This window comes from Notolepis coatsorum (assembly GCF_963971535.1).
Source record: "Notolepis coatsorum genome assembly, chromosome: 13".
Lineage (NCBI taxonomy): Eukaryota > Metazoa > Chordata > Actinopteri > Aulopiformes > Paralepididae > Notolepis > Notolepis coatsorum.
In genome coordinates, this window is record NC_140177.1 from 93,039,375 (window position 1) to 93,061,054 (window position 21,680).

The 21,680-nt window shown below is 43.5% G+C and overlaps 1 protein-coding gene across 1 annotated transcript in view; it reads right to left on the reverse strand.

Annotated features, from left to right (window-relative positions):
* Positions 1-6,819: 6,819 nt before the first annotated feature.
* cul1a (cullin 1a) overlaps positions 6,820-21,680 on the reverse strand; it is a 70,901-nt gene continuing 56,040 nt past the window's right edge. The window contains exons 18-23 of the mRNA XM_084327933.1: positions 13,691-13,783; positions 13,023-13,070; positions 12,565-12,647; positions 10,853-10,958; positions 10,327-10,440; positions 6,820-10,087 (exon numbers count right to left, since the gene is read on the reverse strand). Of these exons, the coding sequence (XP_084184059.1) occupies positions 10,007-10,087; positions 10,327-10,440; positions 10,853-10,958; positions 12,565-12,647; positions 13,023-13,070; positions 13,691-13,783 (525 nt within the window). The 3' untranslated portion in view covers positions 6,820-10,006. The remainder of the gene's footprint in view (positions 10,088-10,326; positions 10,441-10,852; positions 10,959-12,564; positions 12,648-13,022; positions 13,071-13,690; positions 13,784-21,680) is intronic.

The window sequence follows — 21,680 nt, forward strand, 5'->3', positions numbered from 1 at the left end:
TCTGAGACAGAGGCTGGAGGAGGAAACCAACTTGCACAGGTGAGCTCTGCCCTCTAGTCATTGATGCGTGACTCCGCCCATGACGCGTAAAGCCTCACGCAGATTGATTGATTGATTGAACATTTTATTAACAGATTGCAGAATGGGTACAGTACAGCTGCTCAACACACACAATTGTTAAGGGGTTGAATCATGCAGACCATAAATACTTTCGTCTTGTTTACATCAGGGTCCCCCATTTTCAATTCATCATAACATATGACATACATGACAGACAGTTGCTACATCTATACATTTATGACATACCAGATTTGCAAATACAGTACTGTTTTTTATACAAAAAGAGTCTAAAAAAGAGAGTATACATTTGACGTAGAAACTGTACATTGGAGGAGGTTGGGTAGGTTGGGTGGGGGGGGCTTTGTAGACATCTTTATTTACAGAAAATGGTTGAAGCTAACATTTCTCTTAAGGCTTTGCTCGTTTGTTTTTATTTCTTCATGTTTTTCTGTCATTTATATAATCATGCTTAGATTATAGACAATATAAATGAGAGTTTGGGATCCTTTTCCTAGGGATTCTGACTGCATTTCAAGAATTCATTTAATGCCACTTCTGTGTCTGTCCCATGTGAGACGAATGACAATGAAGGGACAATTTCACACTCTGGCCCCCCAATGGATTTGATTTGAACCCGCAAGTAATTTTTGCATGATCTTTTCACATTTCCCCAGGGTAAAACGAGGGAAGGAGAGATCTTTTTTTTTTCCAATAACATCACACTTTTTTGGCAACTAAGCTGGCTATTATCAGGGCAGCTGGAAAAAGGCCTCAGAATGCAGCCTGCCTAACAAGGTAAACTACAGTGCTCTTTGCTTCGGAAAGCCCCATCGGTCCCACCCTCTTGGACTGGTCCCATTTTTTTTAACTACCTAATTTAATTGTCAAACGTTTAAATGTGGTTTATTGTTAACCCTTTATTACACCTATCCTGAACCAAAACCTGAAAAAGACTGTTGTTAGCTTTATAACAACATACTAGCTGATAGTATCGTCCCCACAAAGAAGGCGAGGGTCTTCCCGAACCAGAAACCGTGGGTGGACAGTACTATTAGAGCAGCCCTGAAAACTCGCACCACTGCCTACAACCTGGGCAGAGAGACAGGAAACATGGAAGAGTACAAGACAACAGTCTACACTCTGCGCAAGGCTGTTAAACTTGCGAAAAAGACATATGCTGACAAGATGGAGGCACAAATGGTACAGAATGACACAAGAGGCTTATGGCGGGGACTGAGGACGATAACAGACTACAAAGTCAGCGCCCCCTCAATGGGGAGCGACGACGCCTCTCTCGCGGACCAGCTCAACACCTTCTACGCGCGGTTTGGTGCAAACAGTGGCGCCACTAGCTCAACGGCTAGTGACATCACTGGCGCGCCAGCTGTTGAGGGGGGGGGGGGGGGGCATCTGCGGGGACGCTCTCTCATTGACGGTACACAGTGTGAGAAGAGCATTTATGCAGGTGAACACCAGAAAGGCTGCTGGCCCAGATGGAATAACAGGATGCATACTTAAGTCCTGTGCTAACCAGCTAGCCCCTGTGTTCACCACCATATTTAATCGATCCCTGGCGGAGTCAGTGGTCCCTGCCTGCTTCAAGATGTCTACCATTATCCCGGTACCAAAGAAACCCTCCCCAACAGGTCTCAATGACTACAGACCGGTGGCACTCACCTCTGTGACCATGAAATGTTTTGAGAGGCTGGTCAAGGATCACATTTGTGCCTCCCTCCCCAGTGATATGGACCCTATGCAATTTGCATACAGGTCAAACAGGTCCACTGACGATGCAGTCTCCCAAGTACTGCACAGCACCCTCTCTCACCTAGACCGTCAGAAGGGGGGCTATGTGAGACTGTTGTTCATTGACTACAGCTCAGCGTTCAACACCATAGTCCCCACCAGACTGGTGGACAAGCTGATCGAGCTGGGTCTGAGCTCCGCTCTGAGCGCCTGGATACTGGACTTTCTGAGTGAAAGGCCCCAGGCGGTCAGGGTGAGGGGTCAGACCTCCAACACCATCACCCTGAGCATCGGGTCCCCCCAGGGCTGTGTTCTGAGCCCCCTGCTGTACTCACTATACACACATGACTGTGTGGCCAAGTTCAGCTCCAACTCCATAGTGAAGTTTGCGGACGACACAGTGGTGGTGGGGCTGATCTCGGACAACGACGAGAAGGCCTACCGGGAGGAGGTTGAGGTACTGGAACGCTGGTGCCAGGACAACAGCCTGCTCCTGAACATTGGTAAAACCAAGGAGCTGATCATGGATTTTAGGAGGAGACAGCAGGAGACACACACACCACTGAGGATAAACGGGGCTACCGTGGACAGGGTGAGCAGCTTCGAGTACCTGGGGGTCCACATCTCAGAGGATCTGACATGGACAACACACATAGACTCAGTCGTAAAAAAGGCGAAGCAGCGCCTCTACCACCTGAGACAGTTAAGGAAGTTCAGAGTATCTGGGAATCAGGTATTGCACTACCACCCCTGCAGGTCCTATACAAGCGGTGCAAATCCAGAGCCTGCAGAATAATGAAAGACCCTCACCACCCCAACAACAGCCTGTTCATGCTGCTGCGGTCAGGCAAACGCCTGCGAACACCAGCAACTAGGACAGAGACACTTCGGCTCAGCTTCTTCCCCCAGGCCATCAGAGCCTTGAACACAGAACTCTCCACACACAACACACACACTGTACTCTCCACACACAACACACACACTGTACACGCTCACACACTAGCAGCCACTTTACCATGAGTACACACATACTCATGCTGCACACGCTCACACTTATGGCCACTTTACAAAAGGAAAGGTCACTTTAAGAATAGTATAGTATAACTTGAGATTGTATAATATAGTATTGTATAACAGTGTACATAAAGACCCAGTGCCTCATCCGTAGCTAACAGTGTATTGCACTACCACAGGACCTAGCATGTCCTACCATGCTCTGTAAATAACTCATGTACATATACCGATATGCCCTACTTTGTTTATTGCACAATGTCGTTCTATTGGATTCTTATTATATATTACTATTGTATTATGCACATCGTTGCGGGCAAGACCCCCCGCATTTCATTGTATATATGAATATTGTGTATGCCGTGACAAATAAAACTCTTGACTCGACTTGAAAAGAAAACAGCATAACTTTTGAAGTTAACAACATATAGAAACAAATTAAAACATTTCCCCAAACAATATTGACACAAGGAATTCAGTAAAACTGTTATTTTTAAGATTAAAACACATCTTGATTATATTTGACAAGAAAATGCGAGAAAAAAAACTGAAAGTTTAGATCACATCTCTATTTTCCCACTTTACTAAAATGTAGTCTATCGGACGAGATCAATTTAAGGTTAATATTGGAAATACAATGTTAATAAAGATTGTCTCCATGCTGTTATGCCCTAAATATTGTAGATTTTGTGTAAACAAGGCCAAAAGTGGAAGACGAATGTGAAAAGACTAATTCGTCCACATAGACAAAAATGAACACATTTTCCTATACAATTTGAAATCCAGTGAAATATGTTTTGTTAAGGTTCAAAGTTCAAACAAAGTACTATTACAGTACATCTTCTCTGTTGGCACAACATTCAAACCTAAACTACTAATCATCATCGCCAAAGAGATCATCAAAGTCCATCTCTCCAATCTCCATCTCAGGTCTGTCTCATCCCACATGTACAGCGAGTCAACTTCAGAGTTGCCTGCTACAAAAGAGCAGACCAGCCAATATTTGAGAGGCCCAAACCCTATGATCAGGATATGGGCTGGGAGAAGATGATGGATGAGGGGGTGTTAGAGCCTGTCTGGACGGTTGGACCCATCCTCCCTCCTTCTCTTGTTGAGGTACTGGCCCAGAAAGCGGAGTCAGAAGAGCAAGAAGCTCTTAATAAGGAGGCAGATTATGCTAAATGTAACGTGGATGAGGATGGAGAGTAAGAGTGTGATGAGGAAGAGATGGCGATTGGAGCGATAGACTTTGACGATCTCTTTGGCGATGATGATCATGATGATTAGTAGGTTTAGGTTTGAATGTTGTGCCAACAGAGAAGATGTACTGTAATAGTACTTTGTTTGAACCTTAACAAAACATATTTCACTGGATTTCAAATTGTATAGGAAAATGTGTTAATTTTTGTCTATGTAGGACGAATTAGTCTTTTCACATTAGTCTTACACTTTTGGCATTTTTTACACAAAATCTACAATATTTAGGGCATAACAGCATGGAGACAATCTTTATTAACATTGTATTTCCAATATTAACCTCAAATTGATCTCGTCCGATGGACTACATTTTAGTAAAGTGGGAAAATAGAGATGTGATCTAAATATTTTCTGCTTTTTTGCATTTTCATGTCCTGAAATAGAATCAAGATGTGTTTGAATCTTAAAAATTAAAATGTTACTGAATTCCTTGGGTCAATATTGTTTGGGGAAATGTTCTAATTTGTGAATATGTTGTTAATTTAACATTAAGTTATGCGGTTTTCTTTTTTCAGGTTTTGGTTCAGGATAGGTGTAATACATTTTTTTTTTTTTATCCACTTTTTCTCCCATTTTCTATATTTTCTCCCATCCCAATTTCGTATCATCCAATTCAACCCTCCCCCGTCACGAACGCCGTTTCTTGCCTCCCACAAGCCGGCTGCAATGTGGACTAGTCATACATAGCACAAGTCCCCTCCGGTACTTGAGGTAACAGCAGTTGCATATTTTCACCTGCGCAGCTCGATCTCTCAGTGGCGAGGAGTAACGCGTGGGAGGCTCACGCTGCCCCCGACACTTCATGATTCTACTGCGCAGGCGCACCAACCGACCTATAGGAGTCGCTGTCCACAACGCCCAAACCCCACCCATCAGTTTCCCACCCCCTAATACGGCCAATGTGTATTAGTATGAACGACCAGCTAAACTGAAAGCAATGTGAATGTCTCCGCATTTGTGGCGAGCGCCTTGCCCACTGCGCCACGTAGCCGCCAGGTGTAATAAAGGGTTAAAAATAAACCCCATGGGACATTATTTCAACCGGTTACCTGGCAGAATCTTAAAATATACACTTCAAGGATTAAGAAAAAACAGGTGGTGAAAATAATACATCCTTTGCAGGTGGACCTACCTATGTTTCCATCTAGACTACTTGTATTATTGTCACTTGTTCTTTCCACTTTTTATATTAATGTAAATTCATAATTTGTCAGTGTGCAGGCCCTTTTTGGATTGCATTTAATATACTTTCATCTACAATATCTATAGTCTACTCCAGAAAGGTTAGTTAATCGAGATAAGTAAAATCATAACAAAAAAACAACATATGCCCAACTTAACTTTGTTTTTAACTAAAGTAGGAGCCAATTTGTAGAATAGCTGCCCATTTTAACAATCAAGCCCCACTTTCTCCTAAAGCTGGAGATCACAAAAACTTGAGCTGCAGTGCTGACTTCGTAGGGCCATATAATGTAAAGACGAGTTATTCTCACACAAGGTTTAGAATAGATCCTTGCATTGCCAACAGGTCAGAACCAACATTTCCGGATGCAAAGCACCTCTATAATTCATTAATAATAATTCATTATTTATATAGCGCTTTTCTAGACACTCAAAGCACTCCCCACAATGTAGGGTGGAAATAGCCTCCTTCACCACCACTGGTAGCACCCAACCTTGGGCTAAGCAGGCTCAATGGCTACCATACACTGGCACCAGGCACACATCACACTACACCAGTGCTTCTCAAACTTTTTCTGTCAGGCCCCCCTTTGGCGGACCAAAATATTTTGCCCCCCCCCCAACAAAATAGTCATGAAATGGGCCATGTTTAAATTTATTGAAATAACACCAATATCGTGACCTTTCAAATTGGCCCTATATTTTGTTTTCAGAGCTGTCATGGATGAAAAGCCAGCTTCACACAGATACTGTATGTGGTGCTGAATGGTATCAACACCTTAACTGCTGCATCATGAGATATTTGGTGGGCCATGAGATGAGATACTTGGTACTCAGCACCACACTCTGAAACTAGCTCTCCAGGTGGTATCAGATGAGATTTCAAAGAGTTCTTCCAAGAGTTTGGATGGAGATGTGTCAGGAAGCTTTGTCTCAATGTTGTCTGTAAAGGTTTTTTTTATCCAGAGTAACTTGGTGATCCTTTTCTGTGTTTTATTAAATAATGATTTTCAGATTTTGAGAAATGGTATTTTCATGGAGAACAGTGCAGCTGCAACAGATAGCACTTTAGTGATAATTTTCTGTAATCCAAAAAAAAAAAAAATGTCAAGGCCCCCCACTTTGAGAAACACTGCACTACACAATGGCTGAACGGCTCAGGAGACTGATATCAGCCAATTAAGGGGAAGGGATGATTAGGTGGCCTTGATGTCAGAGACCTGATTGGGAATTTGGCCAGGAACGTCGGGGAACCCCCTACTCTTTACGATAGGCGTCATGGGTTCTTTAATTCAGTCAGGACCTCGGTTTAGCGTCTCATCTGAAGGCAGTGTTACCAAATCACTACTAGCTTGCTTTCATTCATTAATTCACTCACCCCTAGTGAGTGTGTCCTTGCTGTTACCTCATTCGGGTGCAAGAGCTCACACAAACCACAAAGCCAGATTTAACACCCAGATGACATTACAAAATGTGAGGATTCTACGTTTCCCAGCCCTAATTGACATTTGTTTCATCAAGTTGAGCCACCAATCATCAGCCTGCAAGGAAGTACAGACCAAGTGATACAGAAACCTTTAATTTGTATTTACCACATAAAAAAAAAAATAAAAAAAAAATGAAAATAGGGGGGAACCACACTATACAAATGTTTGTCTGCTAGCAGGTAACAAAGCAGATTACACCATGTCCTTCCTTCTCTTACACAGCAGAGATGCAGAAGACAATCCTGGCAAGTCCGAACCGGAAGTGCGACGTGTGCAGAATAAGTTGTCCATGCGTTGTAAGGGTCATATTTTTGTAACAGTTCATAAATGTATTTTCAAATGTACGTCTAAGGGGTAAGTGTGCTTCATTTTGTTTTTCAGCTAAATTAAATTGTTTAATGAGCTGAAACTGCATGTAAAAAGTGGAACACATTTTTGAAAATGTAACAACTGTTAACCCATTCTCTGCCACGCTTATATCCATCGCTGTTTGATCTCTGCCAGCACTGTAAGTCTATGGAGATGTTCACCTTCTTTGCAGGGCTATAACTTTTTAAATTGTATTGCTAAATTGACATTACTATGGCCCATTCAACATCGATTATGTATCGTTCAGGATGTAGGAACGTTTTACTTTTTCATTCACACATTCATACGAAAATACCGTCTAGAGTATAAATATGTTTTTATCGTTTTCTGCAGTATTTCCCAGAACGTGAGATATAGGCACAAATGCATATATTAGATAATCAAATGCAGTTTGATACCGATCGACGCTATATTAAAAATTTCAACTGTACATGGTCCTAAACGGTATGAGCCGTTTATAATTCCGTGATAGTCGTTAGATGCTTCATGTAGTATGGGTGATATATTGATCAGAGCAGTTTGTATCGAAAATGATAAACAAAAACGCTGAAACTCACGTAAGTCTCCTCGTACCGTTGGGCGATGAGAGTGGAGCAAACAGATCCCAGTTATTTGGTGGGGATCTAGGCGATCCATTTCCGGTTTGTATATTACTAATACACGCCCAAATCATGTAGATTATTTAGTTATGGCAAAAATCCATATCCACGGTGTGTGTATCGAGTCCCGCGACAATAAACGAGTGGCCGGACGGAATAGGGAGACGCACCGGGATCACAAGAGATCCACTTCCGGTTGCAACTCGCCGATCAGCCACCAGGTGGCAGTATTGAAGCGTTGCAGAGTTGTGCTGGCTCACACAGCATCCGACAAGGCTCCGTGAGTGAAATATGAATACCATGGCGAAAATATGAAATTATTATCAGAATCACGTCGTACGCCGTTATTGGCAGAATTCGCATGAACTTGAAACCCGTTGTACGAGGTTATTGGCGGGGAAAGGGTTAATATAGCGGCCGAGACAAATTCATATTTTGACAGTCTTCACTAAACAGCCTTGATCAACTACCTATGTAAGTACAGGAAAAATCTCATTCCTTCAATATGTCCCATTCCAAGTACAAGCTCAATCTTGCTGCACACGTCGTACACCCAGTTCCCTCTTGCTGGGAGTCGTCTTTCTGGCAGCACCCTCCTCCTAGACTTTGGTTTCACCCCAAAGTAGAGCTGGATCTGCTGAACATCCCTGGATCTGCTGAACATCAGATGGGTAGAGTTTGTACTTTTCCTTCCTTTTCCTCAGTCCAGTTGGTTCCGGTGATTGCACGATTCACAACTACTGCTTTTCGGTATATTTACAGTATTTATTTACAAATACCGTTTAATCCGTCCTTCCCCCCTGACCCAGGTCTGTTTCCGGACACGCATGTGATCTCTCATTCTCCTGGGAAGTGCTTCTAAAACTGACTGAACCCATCGTCTGACCTCGTTAAAGTGGTCGTTCTGATTATTGGAACCCTGTGCCCCATTCCCAACTTACCAATGATGACGTTGATCGGTAGAGTCCTTTCTCAGCACAATCCATGCTGCTCCTCTCATATTACCTCTGGGTTAGTTAGCCACAAACTCTATGCAAAATCAATGGGGTCAAGCTCCCGTCTGTACAAGCTAACTGAAGCTCACTGAAATGTACTTTGCATGCACTGCGGAGCCAATTTCAGTGAGCTTCAATCAGTTTGTACAGCCGGGAGCTCGACCCCATTGACTTTCCATTTGAAGAAAGGAAGCAAGGACTCTACCGATCAACATCATCATTGGCAAGTAGGAAATGGGGCATAGGGTTCCAGAACTATCCCTTTAACCCTTTCACTGCTGCACTACCAAATGGTTAACCCTTTCACTGCGGCAATACAGAAGGTTAACCCTTTCACTGCCACACGACAGAAGGTTAACCCTTCTGTCGTGTGGCAGTGAAAGGGTTAAAACGTCCGCTCCTAGCGTGCTGCTGCAGCCTCGGCCCTAAGCAGCAGGGTGTTGACTCGACACTCATCTATTGACGTCTCGCTTTTAAAATGCAGGTAGGCAGTAGCATGCAACCTTTACTTAGGAAGTTAAGTAAGGGGCTTCTTTTATTCTCAATTGGAGAATTTATTTGAATCAGTTTTGTACTGTAGCGAGTTGAAGATAACAAGAGGGAGAGTTTTTTAAGAGGTCTCTGTCTGTATTATTTACATATTAAAATGTGGTTGAAATCCGAGGCGATCCTGAGCAGTTCTTGATGGGATCTACTGACTGACAGCCGCAAGCAGCCAATCCCATTGAGTTTATTTTTTTCTTCTTCTGTTTTTCTTTTTTAAAAAGGGAGGTCCAGCCTGGCAACCAATCACAGCACCGCTCATCAATTCTCGAAAAATATTCCGATCCGGAAGATTCCACTTAAATCATCCTCTTCCTTCTACTACAGGGCGACAGTGGCTCAGGAGGTAGAGCAGTCGTCTGGTAGTCGGAAGGTTCCCGGTTTGATTCCCTCTCCTCCCGGGCAGCGTGTCGATGTGTCCTTGAGCAAGACACTTAACCCCTAATTGCTCCCGATGTGCAGGTTGGCACCTTGCATGGTTGCATCCGCCATCGGTGTGTGAGTGAATGGGTGAATGTGAGGAACAAAATTGTAAAGCGATTTGGATAAAAGCGCTATATAAATGCACCATTTACAATTCTTTTTAAACTGAGTGTCTAATTTTCGATGCATCCATTCCGTGCTCGCATTCCCAACAAACCTTGGGTCAAAAAGGAATTATTGTCTATGGACTTTCAGGGTAGGACTTGGAAAAAGAAAAGAAGAGAAATGGAGGTGGGTGGTGTTATGGGAGCATGAGGAGCATGAGGAGGAGGGTCTAGGCCAGGTAGCTGTAAGTGTCTTTCTCTCCGTCCACTCGTTCCAGATACTCCTTCTCAATCAGGATGTCGATGCATTTCTGAAATGAGCAAAGAGACAAAAAACATTACCAACACAAACTCTCTCGGTAGTGTGATAGTAAAGGGTTAACCTTCTGTATTGTCGCAGTGAAAGGGTTAACCGTTTGGTAGTGCGACAGTGAAAGGGTTATCAACTTATCAGTAAAAGGCTGATTTTGGGTCTATAATATCAACTGACCAATATATAATGTATGTCTGGCCCTAATGGAGACAAATATTTTTACGTGTGTATATATACCTTGATAACAGGTACCCTGGGCTTGAACCTAGATGCCAGCTGGTTGAGGACCTCTGCTAGCAGCTGTTGGTGTTTCAACACCTTCCTCATCTTCATGATCCTCACGATGGCAGCCTGGACAGATAGACAGACAGAGATGCTTGACTATCAAGTGGAATCAAGTTGCTTAACTTACACATGATATGCGTAACAGTGGCGACCGCATCAGTATTCTCATAGTCATCAAGAGCTCAGGGAGAGAGTTCAAGAATAGGAATCATCATCTGGTCACACCTCTTGTCTAAATTAAACGTGTTTCCTCCTCCTTGTGGTCTGCATGGTCTCTACAGTGTGGACAGTCTCTACAGTGCAGTACACATTTCATTGTGTCCCTGTATTGACCATATTCACATGGTGGCCATTTTGCTCTTATGTCATGCTCAGGTCCCCACCTTCCCACTGTGAATGTATATGGCAGCTTGAATTCATAAAGAAAAATAGTTGGAATCAAAGTCTTGGGATCAAAGGTCATTGCTTGATCGTTTACCTGTATTAGCAGCTTCCTGTCCTCCTCAATGTTCTTGTGAGTGGTTTCCTGTTCCTGCTTCTGCTCTGTCTTCATTGGCACATTGATGTTCACCCGCAGTTTCTTGCTGTGAAGGAAACGGTACATATTTTATATAGTACAAGATATCACGTTTATCGCTTAGACTACGTACATTAAAATACACTTGTTTGTTTTGCGAGGGTTCCAAGCAGGGCTCCCGAAGGTTGATGTGTGCCGTTAAGAGTGTAAAGCGTGTCAAAGGGATGCTACACATCATAAGGTTTATTTTTACACGGTCAGATACACCCTCAGTGACATATTGCCAAACTGGGAGTCTTCATCCCACCCACAAAGCACCAGTGTTTCCCTTTGTTTAACCCCTACGGGGATGAATAAAGATGTATCTTATCTTAATTCAGACAACAAAATTGTGTATCACCATTCTAGATAAATTAAAAAAATAACACAATATGATAACATAGATAAACAATAACAAGACTAGGGGCCCGACTACATTCATCTACGTAGTTTTTTTTTTTAACTTTTGGAACTGACGGATACGTCACTGTCCATTAGCAAAGTAGTTATTTCTGCAAATGCAAGATTACATTAACACAATCAAGCCTCGGTTAGTGCTGCAGAGTTTCTCTGAGCTCAATTGGGAAGATACCGCCCCATATCGTCTCTCCCTGTGGTACTGCACCCCATTAATTTACACTGATGCAGGGGGGGTGGCCAGTTTCCTCATTTTACTTTTCAGTCAAGGCCAACTGAAGGATCGATTGTGCTCGCCGGCCCGGAAAACGCATGGATTATGTATTTACAGGACCCAACACTGTAATGAATAAGCGTGATCGATATTTGGAATGGCGATCAGGAATTGGAATAATCTTTTTGGATAACATCTGATCTCAGGTAAGGAATTTATTTGACCAGTCTTAAGATAATCAGAGCTGTTTTCACAGAGATATAAGCGTTTGCCCCGTGTGCGCGGTAATCGCTGATGAGGAAATGAGAGAATCGATTTTTCAGCCCGCCTCTATAGCGTGCATAAGTACACATATACTATCGATAATCTAGCGTTTATTTGAAAACGATTAATAGGCCGAAAAATGCCTACGTTTTTTTATTCCAGTAAATGCCTTTTATCACGGAATCTATATATTTTCCTGAAAAACGAGGGCTTTTCAAAATGCTATAAAACGAAAATGAACCGATTAAAAAAACAATCCGTTTCGACAATGTTGATTGCAAACAAGTCATTGATAAGCGACAGGCAGATTAGACACATAGCCATAATGTAAGACAGAGATTATGCGTTCACAACGCTATCATTGAAGTGGGTCCTGGCATTTAACCATGTTTCCCATGTTAATGGCTGGCACTCAAACTGTTAAGGTTCAAATGAAAAAATAATAAATAATAATAAGTTCTAGAAGTGACCTTCAGTATTCTCAATGTCATCAACATTTCAGGGAGAGAGTTCAAGAATAGAATCATCATCTGGTCACCAACCTAGGAGGATCAATTCTAGACTTAGGCATGGTTTTGCATGCGTGAGTCCTCATCCCACCCACAAGGCACCAGTGTTTTACTTTGTCATTTTGGAAGCAGAAAAAGTATGCAAAGTCCTCCCAGTTTTGGACAAACTAGGTTAACTTCTTTGAAAAAATGTGGCCTGTCCCTTTAAGGTGAGGTCAGGTAGGACTCACTTCTTGTATCCCAGGAAGAATTTGATGAGCGTGTCTGGTTTGAACTCCACCTCATCCACATTGGCATTCTCATCCTCCAACACCTGGACACACACACGCACAAAGAAACAGGTTTAGAATGTATATCCATAATAAAAAATGTATTAAGAAAAACAGAAGAACAAACAGTCAACATCTTTAGGACTAGATCCAACACCAGTACTACAACAGATATGGACAAAATGCATGTTCATATACATTTCAAGTTATGGAAAACGTCCAAGTGTATTGGATCTCAGGTCTGCGAGTGCTGCAGTGCTCAGCATTAGAGATGACCACACTACTAAGCCAAACTCAAAATCTAACTCCTTTCAGGGGAAGAGTTCAACTCCAATTGTGTTACACAAGTAGAGCTTTCCATTTACCTGCCATTATTCATCATAACTGGCAATAATGAAGAAGTGGAAATGTGAGCTTACCAGTAGTTTAGACTTCAACAGGATCTGTAGAACCTGAACCAAGATGTCCTGGAGGCATGAGAACAGAAACCTCAATTAACTTCAAACAGACAAGACAGCTTAAACATTTCAGGCATCAGTTTATTTATTTTTCTTCTAAAGATTTTTCCTAAAAGTTCTTGAAATTCTAATCACACCTGTGTGATCATACAGTACTGGAAATCTGTACTTAAGAAGTTTAAAATAAACGTATGTTGCCATTTGAGAAAACTAGTCAAAATGTACACGTTACCACCCACCCTTGTTTAGATATAATTGTAACCTGAGGTGACATCATCAGTATTCTCACTGTCATCAACATTTCAGGGAGAGAGTTCAAGAATAGAATCATCATCTGGTCACCAACCTAGGAGGATCAATTCTAGACTTAGGCATGGTTTTGCGTGCGTGCGTGAGTCCTCATCCCATAGAATCATCATCATCACCGTACTACTGACCGTTAACCAACATATCATCATGAATGAATACATACACAACTTCATAAAAGCCAGCATAAACATAGTGAGAAATCGGACGTTAACTCATTTTGCTAACAAGGATGGCATTACGATGGAATCCTGAACACTGCTATAAGTAGGTAAATGTGCGTGTGAGTGTCTGTTTGTGGGTGTATGTAGGTGTGCCCTCACTATTTTGATCTGTGTGCTGTCTGTTAGCTGCTGAACCGTGTAGACATCCTCAGTGTTGTACTGTAGTAGGATGGCCATCTGGAACGTAGATGCCTGCAGAGACAGAGACAAGAGTTAGACAAGTGGAACATGTAGAGTTGACCCGACTGGTTCCAAGCTTTAAATTGCTGCCATGGTAACCAATACCAAAAAGCACTATTCGAATGCTTAGTTCTTTTATTGGGTTTTTGAATTTTTTTACCACTCCAAAAAAGGTTTTTGCCTACATCAGCATATTAACACTTTTCCTGATTCTGCTGTACAGGCGCACCAACCGACCTGTAGGAGTCGCTGTCCACAAGGTCCAATCCCCACCCACTGGCTTTCCCACCCCTAACACTGCCAATTGTGTTAGTATGAACGACCAGCCAAGCCAGTAGCAACGCAGAGAGCTGGGCTCGAACCCAGCATCTCCTGCGTTAGTGGCGAGCGCCTTGCCATTAGTAACCGATTTGACGCATTTTAGTCAGAAACTGGCGAAGCGAGACTGTTGCCTAGGGATGGGAATTGATAGGATTTTATCGATACGATTCCATTATCGATTCTGCTTATCGTTTCGATTCTTTATCGATTCCCTTATCGATACCTGATCAATTTATGATTTAAATAAATAAATTGGAAATGCAACAGAACTACATTTACATTTAGTCATTTAGCTGACGCTTTTATCCAAAGCGACTTACAAGTTCTGTACGACAAGCCATCAGGATGGGCACAACTCTATCAGCTGAGCAACAATGTTCATCAAAGTGTTGAGTGCTACAGTGTAGGTTAGTTTATTAGGACAAGTGCATGACAGTACGGTTAGTTAGGGTTAGATATATTTTTTTTTATTCAGATAATGGTTGAAGAAGTGCGTCTTTAGTCGACGGCGAAAGATTGGACGTGATTCGGCTGTCCTAACTGGGGTGGGTAGTTCATTCCACCATTGTGGGGCAAGGACTGAGAATAGGCGACTTCTCTTTGATGACCCTCCCGGAGCTTGGATAGGAGTAGGTCTGAGGCGGCCAGAAGATGCAGAGCGTAGGGGTCTAAGCTGGTTAGAATAACAACATGCAACTTGACATTTCTGATTGTCATTTATTGTTGAGCCCCCATGTCAGAAAAATACAAAAACTGTAAAAAATAAAACATTAACACACACACACACACACACACACAGAGAGCTCCCTCCCCGGGCCCCTGTCCTATAAGGTATTGGCTTGTGTTGCTACACGGACACATTTGTATGTTGCACCACAGTACTTCCTGGCTTACAGAGACTAGTAAACAAACACTCCGTCTCTTATTATATGTGAACTAAAGAGTACAAGGTTTAGACAACAGCCCCCACCTGCTGTTTTATTGTATTTGTACCTGTACTATCCGCTGTCAGCTGTTTATCTCTCTTTGTGAGCTTGATTAAATAGCGTTAGCTCACGTTAGCTCGCGATAGCTCCGCGGCTAATTTTAGCTCACCCTGAACTAAATCAATGACTAGGTTCTAAAGCATTCAAGTAGTTTTCACTGCACATAGAAATAGCCAAACAGCGGGAGCATTTCGGGAGCATATTACCAAAACCCAGGCAATTTCGAGCCCTTAAGGAATCAAATAGAGTCTGCCATGGCTACATGCTAACGCTAACATTATTGCGCAACTGTAGGAAAACCCTGGCAGCGATAAGGGAATCGAAAGTCACGGGAGCCACACGGTTCCAGGCATCGGCCAATTAGGAACCGGTTCCCAACGGGAACCGGTTTTCGATTCCCATCCCTACTGTTGCCTCAATAGTCCCTCGAGGGGCTCGAGGTGGCTCGAGGTGGCTCGAGCGCCGGTGGCTCACATTACATTCACCCTGAATGTTGACGTTATCCAGGTGAAAAGTTAACTTCATTCAAGCGAGGCATTGCAACCGGAGTAATCTAAAAACTGAATGATGATATGCAATTTAAAACAAAAACTAAGGCCTCAGTATGAGTTTAAGACGTGAACATGGTCATGTTTGTTGAATAAAAAAAGTAAAAAAAAAGAAAATCCAGATTTTTTTTCTTTTCTCCGATCCCGATTTTCTGAAAATCACGTGATCGGCCCCGATCTCGAGATCGGATCGGGACATCCCTAACTATTATGTACTATATACTATTATATACTGCAGGTATACTATAATGTTTGCTTTGGAAACTCATGGCACACTATGGAATCCCTAAAAAATACATCAGCGTAATCAAGAACATGTATCAGGACATGAAATGCCAAGTGTTGCATAACGGATGTGCCAGCATTTCCGTTAGCCGGTAATTACCGGTATTTGACCGGCAAAATCTGTTGAAGTCAGACATATTTAATCTCTCCGGTCTTAATGTCCGGTGAAAATAATTCCCCGAGTCTAAGCACAATTTGATTATTTGAATTGTATTAAAATAGGCTAAAATTAAATAGCCTATGCGATGAACGAAACAATCATTACATGATTTGTTTCATCGTTGCTTCTAATAATGACAACGACGTTGTCAGCGAGAGCTTAGTGCTGGGTGTGCAAACTTTTGTGAAGCTGCAGAGCCGGAGCAACAGCAGCACAATGCAGTACTCCAGCAGTACTCCAATTCAGCCATTTTCAATTCAATGTTGGGTGGGGGGCGCTGTTGTGCCAATAACAGCTGAATCTGCTGCTCTGCAGCGCCATACTCTCGCAAATAAGTCATTGGGAGGTGGAGAGAGAGAGAGTCGTCACGCAGACCCACGATAATGTTGCCGTCTCTCTCTGCCAAATTTCTCAGTTCTTCGCTTGATATAATTAATACAAATGTCCAATATAACGGAATTCGTTAGCTCATAAAAATGTGATTATAACAGACTGTTTATTAATGTCGGGCGACTGCCCACAGACACCTATTTGATTTAAAGTCGGCAGCAGCACGAGTCTCAGGACTTATTTTATTTGGAATATAATGACTTTATACGCAAAAGTAGCCTAGTTTTAAGTAAAAATATTATAAATCTACATGCCTTGATGATGTCATTCTTTTGTTTTGTTGTCATTCTTTTGCCTATCAATTGTTTTTAAGCTCAATAAACTCTGACCGGAATGTCTCATTTGACCAGTAGATTGAAATCTACCGGACACTGAGGCCGGCAACAATTTTTTCTAACGGAAACCCTGGGATGTGCACAAGAACACTTCAAAGTGCTCACCGGCGTGAAACAGGGCTGCCTACTTTCCCCCTTCCTCTTCCTCCTATGCATCGACTGGATCATGAGGCAAACCACAACCAATAAAAAGACTGGCATCCAGTGGAGTCTAACGGAGCACCTCGAAGACCTGGACTTTGCGGATGACATCGCACTACTCTCACACAACCATCAACAGATGCAAGACAAAACCCAGCTGCTAGAAACAACTGCAGCTGGACTTGGGCTCAAAATAAATGGACAAAAAAGTAATCAGAGTCAATAATAAAAGCACAAACCCCATAACCATCGGGGGCCAGACACTGGAAGAGGTTGACAAATTCACATACTTGGGTAGTGTTATAGCTGTTGATGGCGGGACTGAGGAAGACGTAAGGGCAAGAATAGGAAAAGCAAGAGCAACATTCAACATGTTAAACAAGATATGGAAAACCCGAAACATCAAACTCAACACCAAGCTCAAAATCTTCAACTCCAATGTCAAATCCATTCTGCTATATGGCTCTGAAACCTGGAAAACCACCACTAACAACAATAAACTGCAGACCTTCATCAACCATTGTCTGAGACGTATCCTCAGGATCTTCTGGCCAAACACAGTCACCAACATCAAGCTGTGGGAATGCACCAAGCAAGAATCAGTGGAGGTCCAGCTGACCAGGAGAAAATGGAGCTGGATTGGGCACACACTTCGAAGACACAAAACCGCAATAACCAAACAGGCATTAACCTGGAACCCACAAGGCAAGCGAGGCAGAGGAAGACCCAAAAACACCTGGAGAAGAGACACTGAGCAGGAACTCAAGACAAGGGGACTGACATGGAAACAGCTGGAGAGGATGGCGCAAGACAGACGGGGTGGAAACTTTTCATCAATGGCCTATGTTCTGAAAGGAATAAAAAGGCCTAAGACAAGACATACTATACTGTAATGTGTACTGTAATGTGTACTATATGTGTGTACTCTAATGTGTACTATATGTATGCACTATGTATGTATGTAAATAAAAAATAAAAAAACGAAACGTACGTTTTCAGGGGTAGGGCCCGACAAGCCTAGTGCTTCTCCCTAGCCCTTTTCGGACAATTGGACAATGCTACAATAGCAGCTGGTAAAACTTTGGCGATTTATGGAATGACCGTTATGTGTCCAAAGCCCGAAATAAAAAATAACTGAACTGAACTGAAATTGCCGGAAAGCAACAGAAGAGAGGGCAGGCTTTGAGATGAGTCAATTCTGAGTACTTAAAGGGGCTATGTATTATAAATGTCATTTTTCAGTCTCTAGCATTGTATTATAGTAATAGGAGTTCGTATCAATGTGTTTTAGGGTCTAAATACCATATTGGCAGATTGCTCAGATTCAGCCCAGCCCCTTTCCTCGTCTAGTAAATAAGGTCATATTTTTTTTGAACGGCCAATACGCGTCATATGGCCGCTGGGTAGCGCACAGTGATGCGATTGGCTCTGTGGTTGGAGCTAATGCCCGCCCCCATTCTACCTAGACTGACTGTACACAGCGAAACCATTTCCTCATACTCGAGAGGGAGAGAAAGGAAGAGAGAGGGAGAGAGATAGAGCACTTGGGGGGGGGGGGGGGGGGGGGGGGGACCTGCAGCGCGCCACACGCAAACGGGAGATTGAAAGAAAAAGAAAAAAAAACACAAGCTGCCGGCGGAGGGAGAGAAAGGAAGAGAGAGGGAGAGAGATAGAGAGCACTCAAGAGCAAACTCAACCCCGTGGCAAGGCCGTAGCAGCGGAGCGCGAAGGAAGACCCAGACCCACTGAAGGGACTGAATCCCCCCGGAAAAAGGGGGTCCGGAGAAGTCAACGACGCCACAGCATCAAGACCTCACCAGGCGGTCACTAGTGACACCGCCCCCCACATCGCCAGCGTATTCGAACAGGGCCCATTCAAGAGCGGGCCCTTCCCCCCACTAGCACGCCGCCTGGCACACCGACCCTGGCATACTCAGGCAGTCAGCATGGCTGTAACTCGAAGCACTCAAGAGGCTACACTACAGCGGAAGCAGGCAGCGCACCGGGGAGACGACCTCCAGAAGAGGTCGATCCCTCAATCCAGGCAGCAGGCACTTGACCCGAGCCTGGAGCACTGCGGACGAGACAGGCGCCAAAGGGGTCAGCTGAAACAGCACCCCGGCGGAAGGGGCGTATGCTGGCATTGTTGCGCACCATGACAAAGCCTCCACCAAAAAACCCAGACTCTCCAGAGGGGCCGAGGCAGAGAAGGCTGACACGATTGGCAGACGTCATGAACGTGGAGGGGCACACTCAACCGGGTAACCGGGGAGTTGACTCCGCTCCAACACACCAGGGAATCAACCACCCTCTTGGTACCATATGCGGTGGTTGTTCCTATAACCCAGTGGTGCCCAACCAGTCGATCGCGATCGACAGGTAGATCGCGGGCTGATTTCAAGTAGATCTTGATTAATAAAATTTTATTATTTAAAAAAAAAAAAAATCTTTTTTTTGCTAAATCAACTCTTCCTCTCCTTGTTAACTACAACAAGCAATGCTGTTTGTTATTTAAGATGAGGTTGGACTCGGCACTGACAGATTTGTGTTCATTATGCTGCTTTTATAAAGCCTCAAATGACGGCTTACAATATACAATTTTGGCTGGTAGCTCTCGGGCTAGGTGGTAAATAAAAAAGTAGATCTTGGTTCAAAAAAGGTTGGCCACCCCTGCTATAACCCCTCAAGAAAAAACTCCAAAACACACCTGCGGGTATACACTGGCTATACCACAGTACAAGTGTTTCAGTTTTCAAAAAGGGGTTATCCCAGGCCTACGAAACACAACTTCGGACCGGGCCCGGCGGACCGGGTAGCACACAGGGATGCCAGAGGAGGTCTATAAGACCACCCCAACAGCCCCCTCTTCGCCATGCGTAAGAGAGGGGCGAAAATAATGGAGAACCAGCCCCTTTATGATAGCACAGGGTACAACATGTACCCAACAAAAGGGTCTCCATAACGCCCAACCCTGTGACACCCGGGCCGACCCAGCATTTTTCCCCCTGAAAAAAGCACAAGTCCCTCAGGGTACCAGAACAGAAGATCTGCGTCCCCGGCGGACAACGGGTTAACTGACCTGGACCAGCGTGACCAGAACCAGTCCTGTGCCCTAATCACGCCGTCCGCCGACATCCCCACTCCAAGAGAGGGGGTAGGTACGTGTGTCGATCTAAAACATTAAAGAGGGCGCCACCCAGACGGTCCCATTCGTACCGCGCTCAGTGGCCCACCCCAAGGGCGTGAGACCCCTCTACCTATGTTTTGATCTATTCCGTTAACATCCCCCAGATATGAACGAGAATTCGTCGAGACCTAGTAACAAGCGCTCTGAAGAGAAAACCTCCATCCCAGTTGCCCTATAAAAACGCTGTTTTAATAACGAGCAACCAAGGCGTACCAGCCTCATGCGTGATTCTTATCAGAAACACCCCGAGCCAGCACTATGTACGCGTCGAGACCCAAACACATCAATGGATAGCCCAACAAGACACCAGACATTGTTCCTCCAAGTCGCCTGGGAGAACGACAAGGAGCCGTCGTGCTTCATGTTCTTTCCTATTTTTTATTAAAAAAGAAAGAAAAACACAGACTGACATGAATCCCACGTGACGCGGCTGAGGGAAAAAATCGTTTCATTTTTACATCCCGCCAACTAGGGCTGGGGGGCGATATGGAAAAAAATCATATCGCGATAACGATATGATAATTTTATTTTATTTCTCGATATCAATAATTATCGAATTGTTATAAGTATAATTTTTTTTTTTTTTTTTTTAACAACAGATGTATGTTTATTTTGCAGCAATTCTTTGTCATTGCCGCCATCTTTAGTGTTACAGCCCCTCACACTCCAGTTCTCAGGCTGCAGCTGGTTTAAAAGCTAAAGTAAACCGGCTTCTCTGCTGGCTGTGGCAGTTCTGGCTCTGCTAGTTTATTTTCGATCTTTTGGCGCTTTTTTGGTGGACAAACCACCGCACATGTGCACTGTGACTCGTGACTGGAGTCTAGTTCTGCTAGCACACATAGCCTACTGTGTACAGACGGTTTCAAAATGTATTTTAAATTAGAAAGCAAACAAAATAAATGGACAAGAGAAAAAGAAATCTGAATTTGGTCAGTATTGTCATTTGGACAAGCAAAGCCATTACTTTAAGTTGCAGGCAAGAAAGACAAGTCTGTCCACTGTCTCTGGTTTTAAAACTGCCCTGTTGCAGGTAAAAAAAAATAAAATAAAAAATAAAATACGATTTTTCGATTTTTTTTTATTTCGATATTCGATATCGATTATTAAAATATATCGCGATATTTATCGTTATCGTTATATCGCCCAGCCCTACCGCCAACCTCACCACAGGGAGGAGACGGGAATCCTCAGAGAGACTTCCCACGTGAGTCATGGTAACATTGAGCCATGTGACCAACAGACTCAAGTTACACATATATCGAGTGTAGCAGAACACCAAGTTCCTACGCTCTGCCCCGACAACTTGACAATAACAGAACCACACATGGGTCTGCAAAAAACTCACGGAAGCCGTCGTCCAATAGAAACGTGCCCAGTGACGTATTCTATGACGGGGGAATCCCATGACTCAACTGCCCGTGATAGGTGCGGAGTCAGGGAAACCCCCGCCCCCCCCTCAATATCACTGTTTAAGCAACAGAACACACAACTAACCTCTACCTTTATATGAAGAACCTAAGTCTTCAGGTCGAGGAAGAAAAAACCTTTTCAACCGA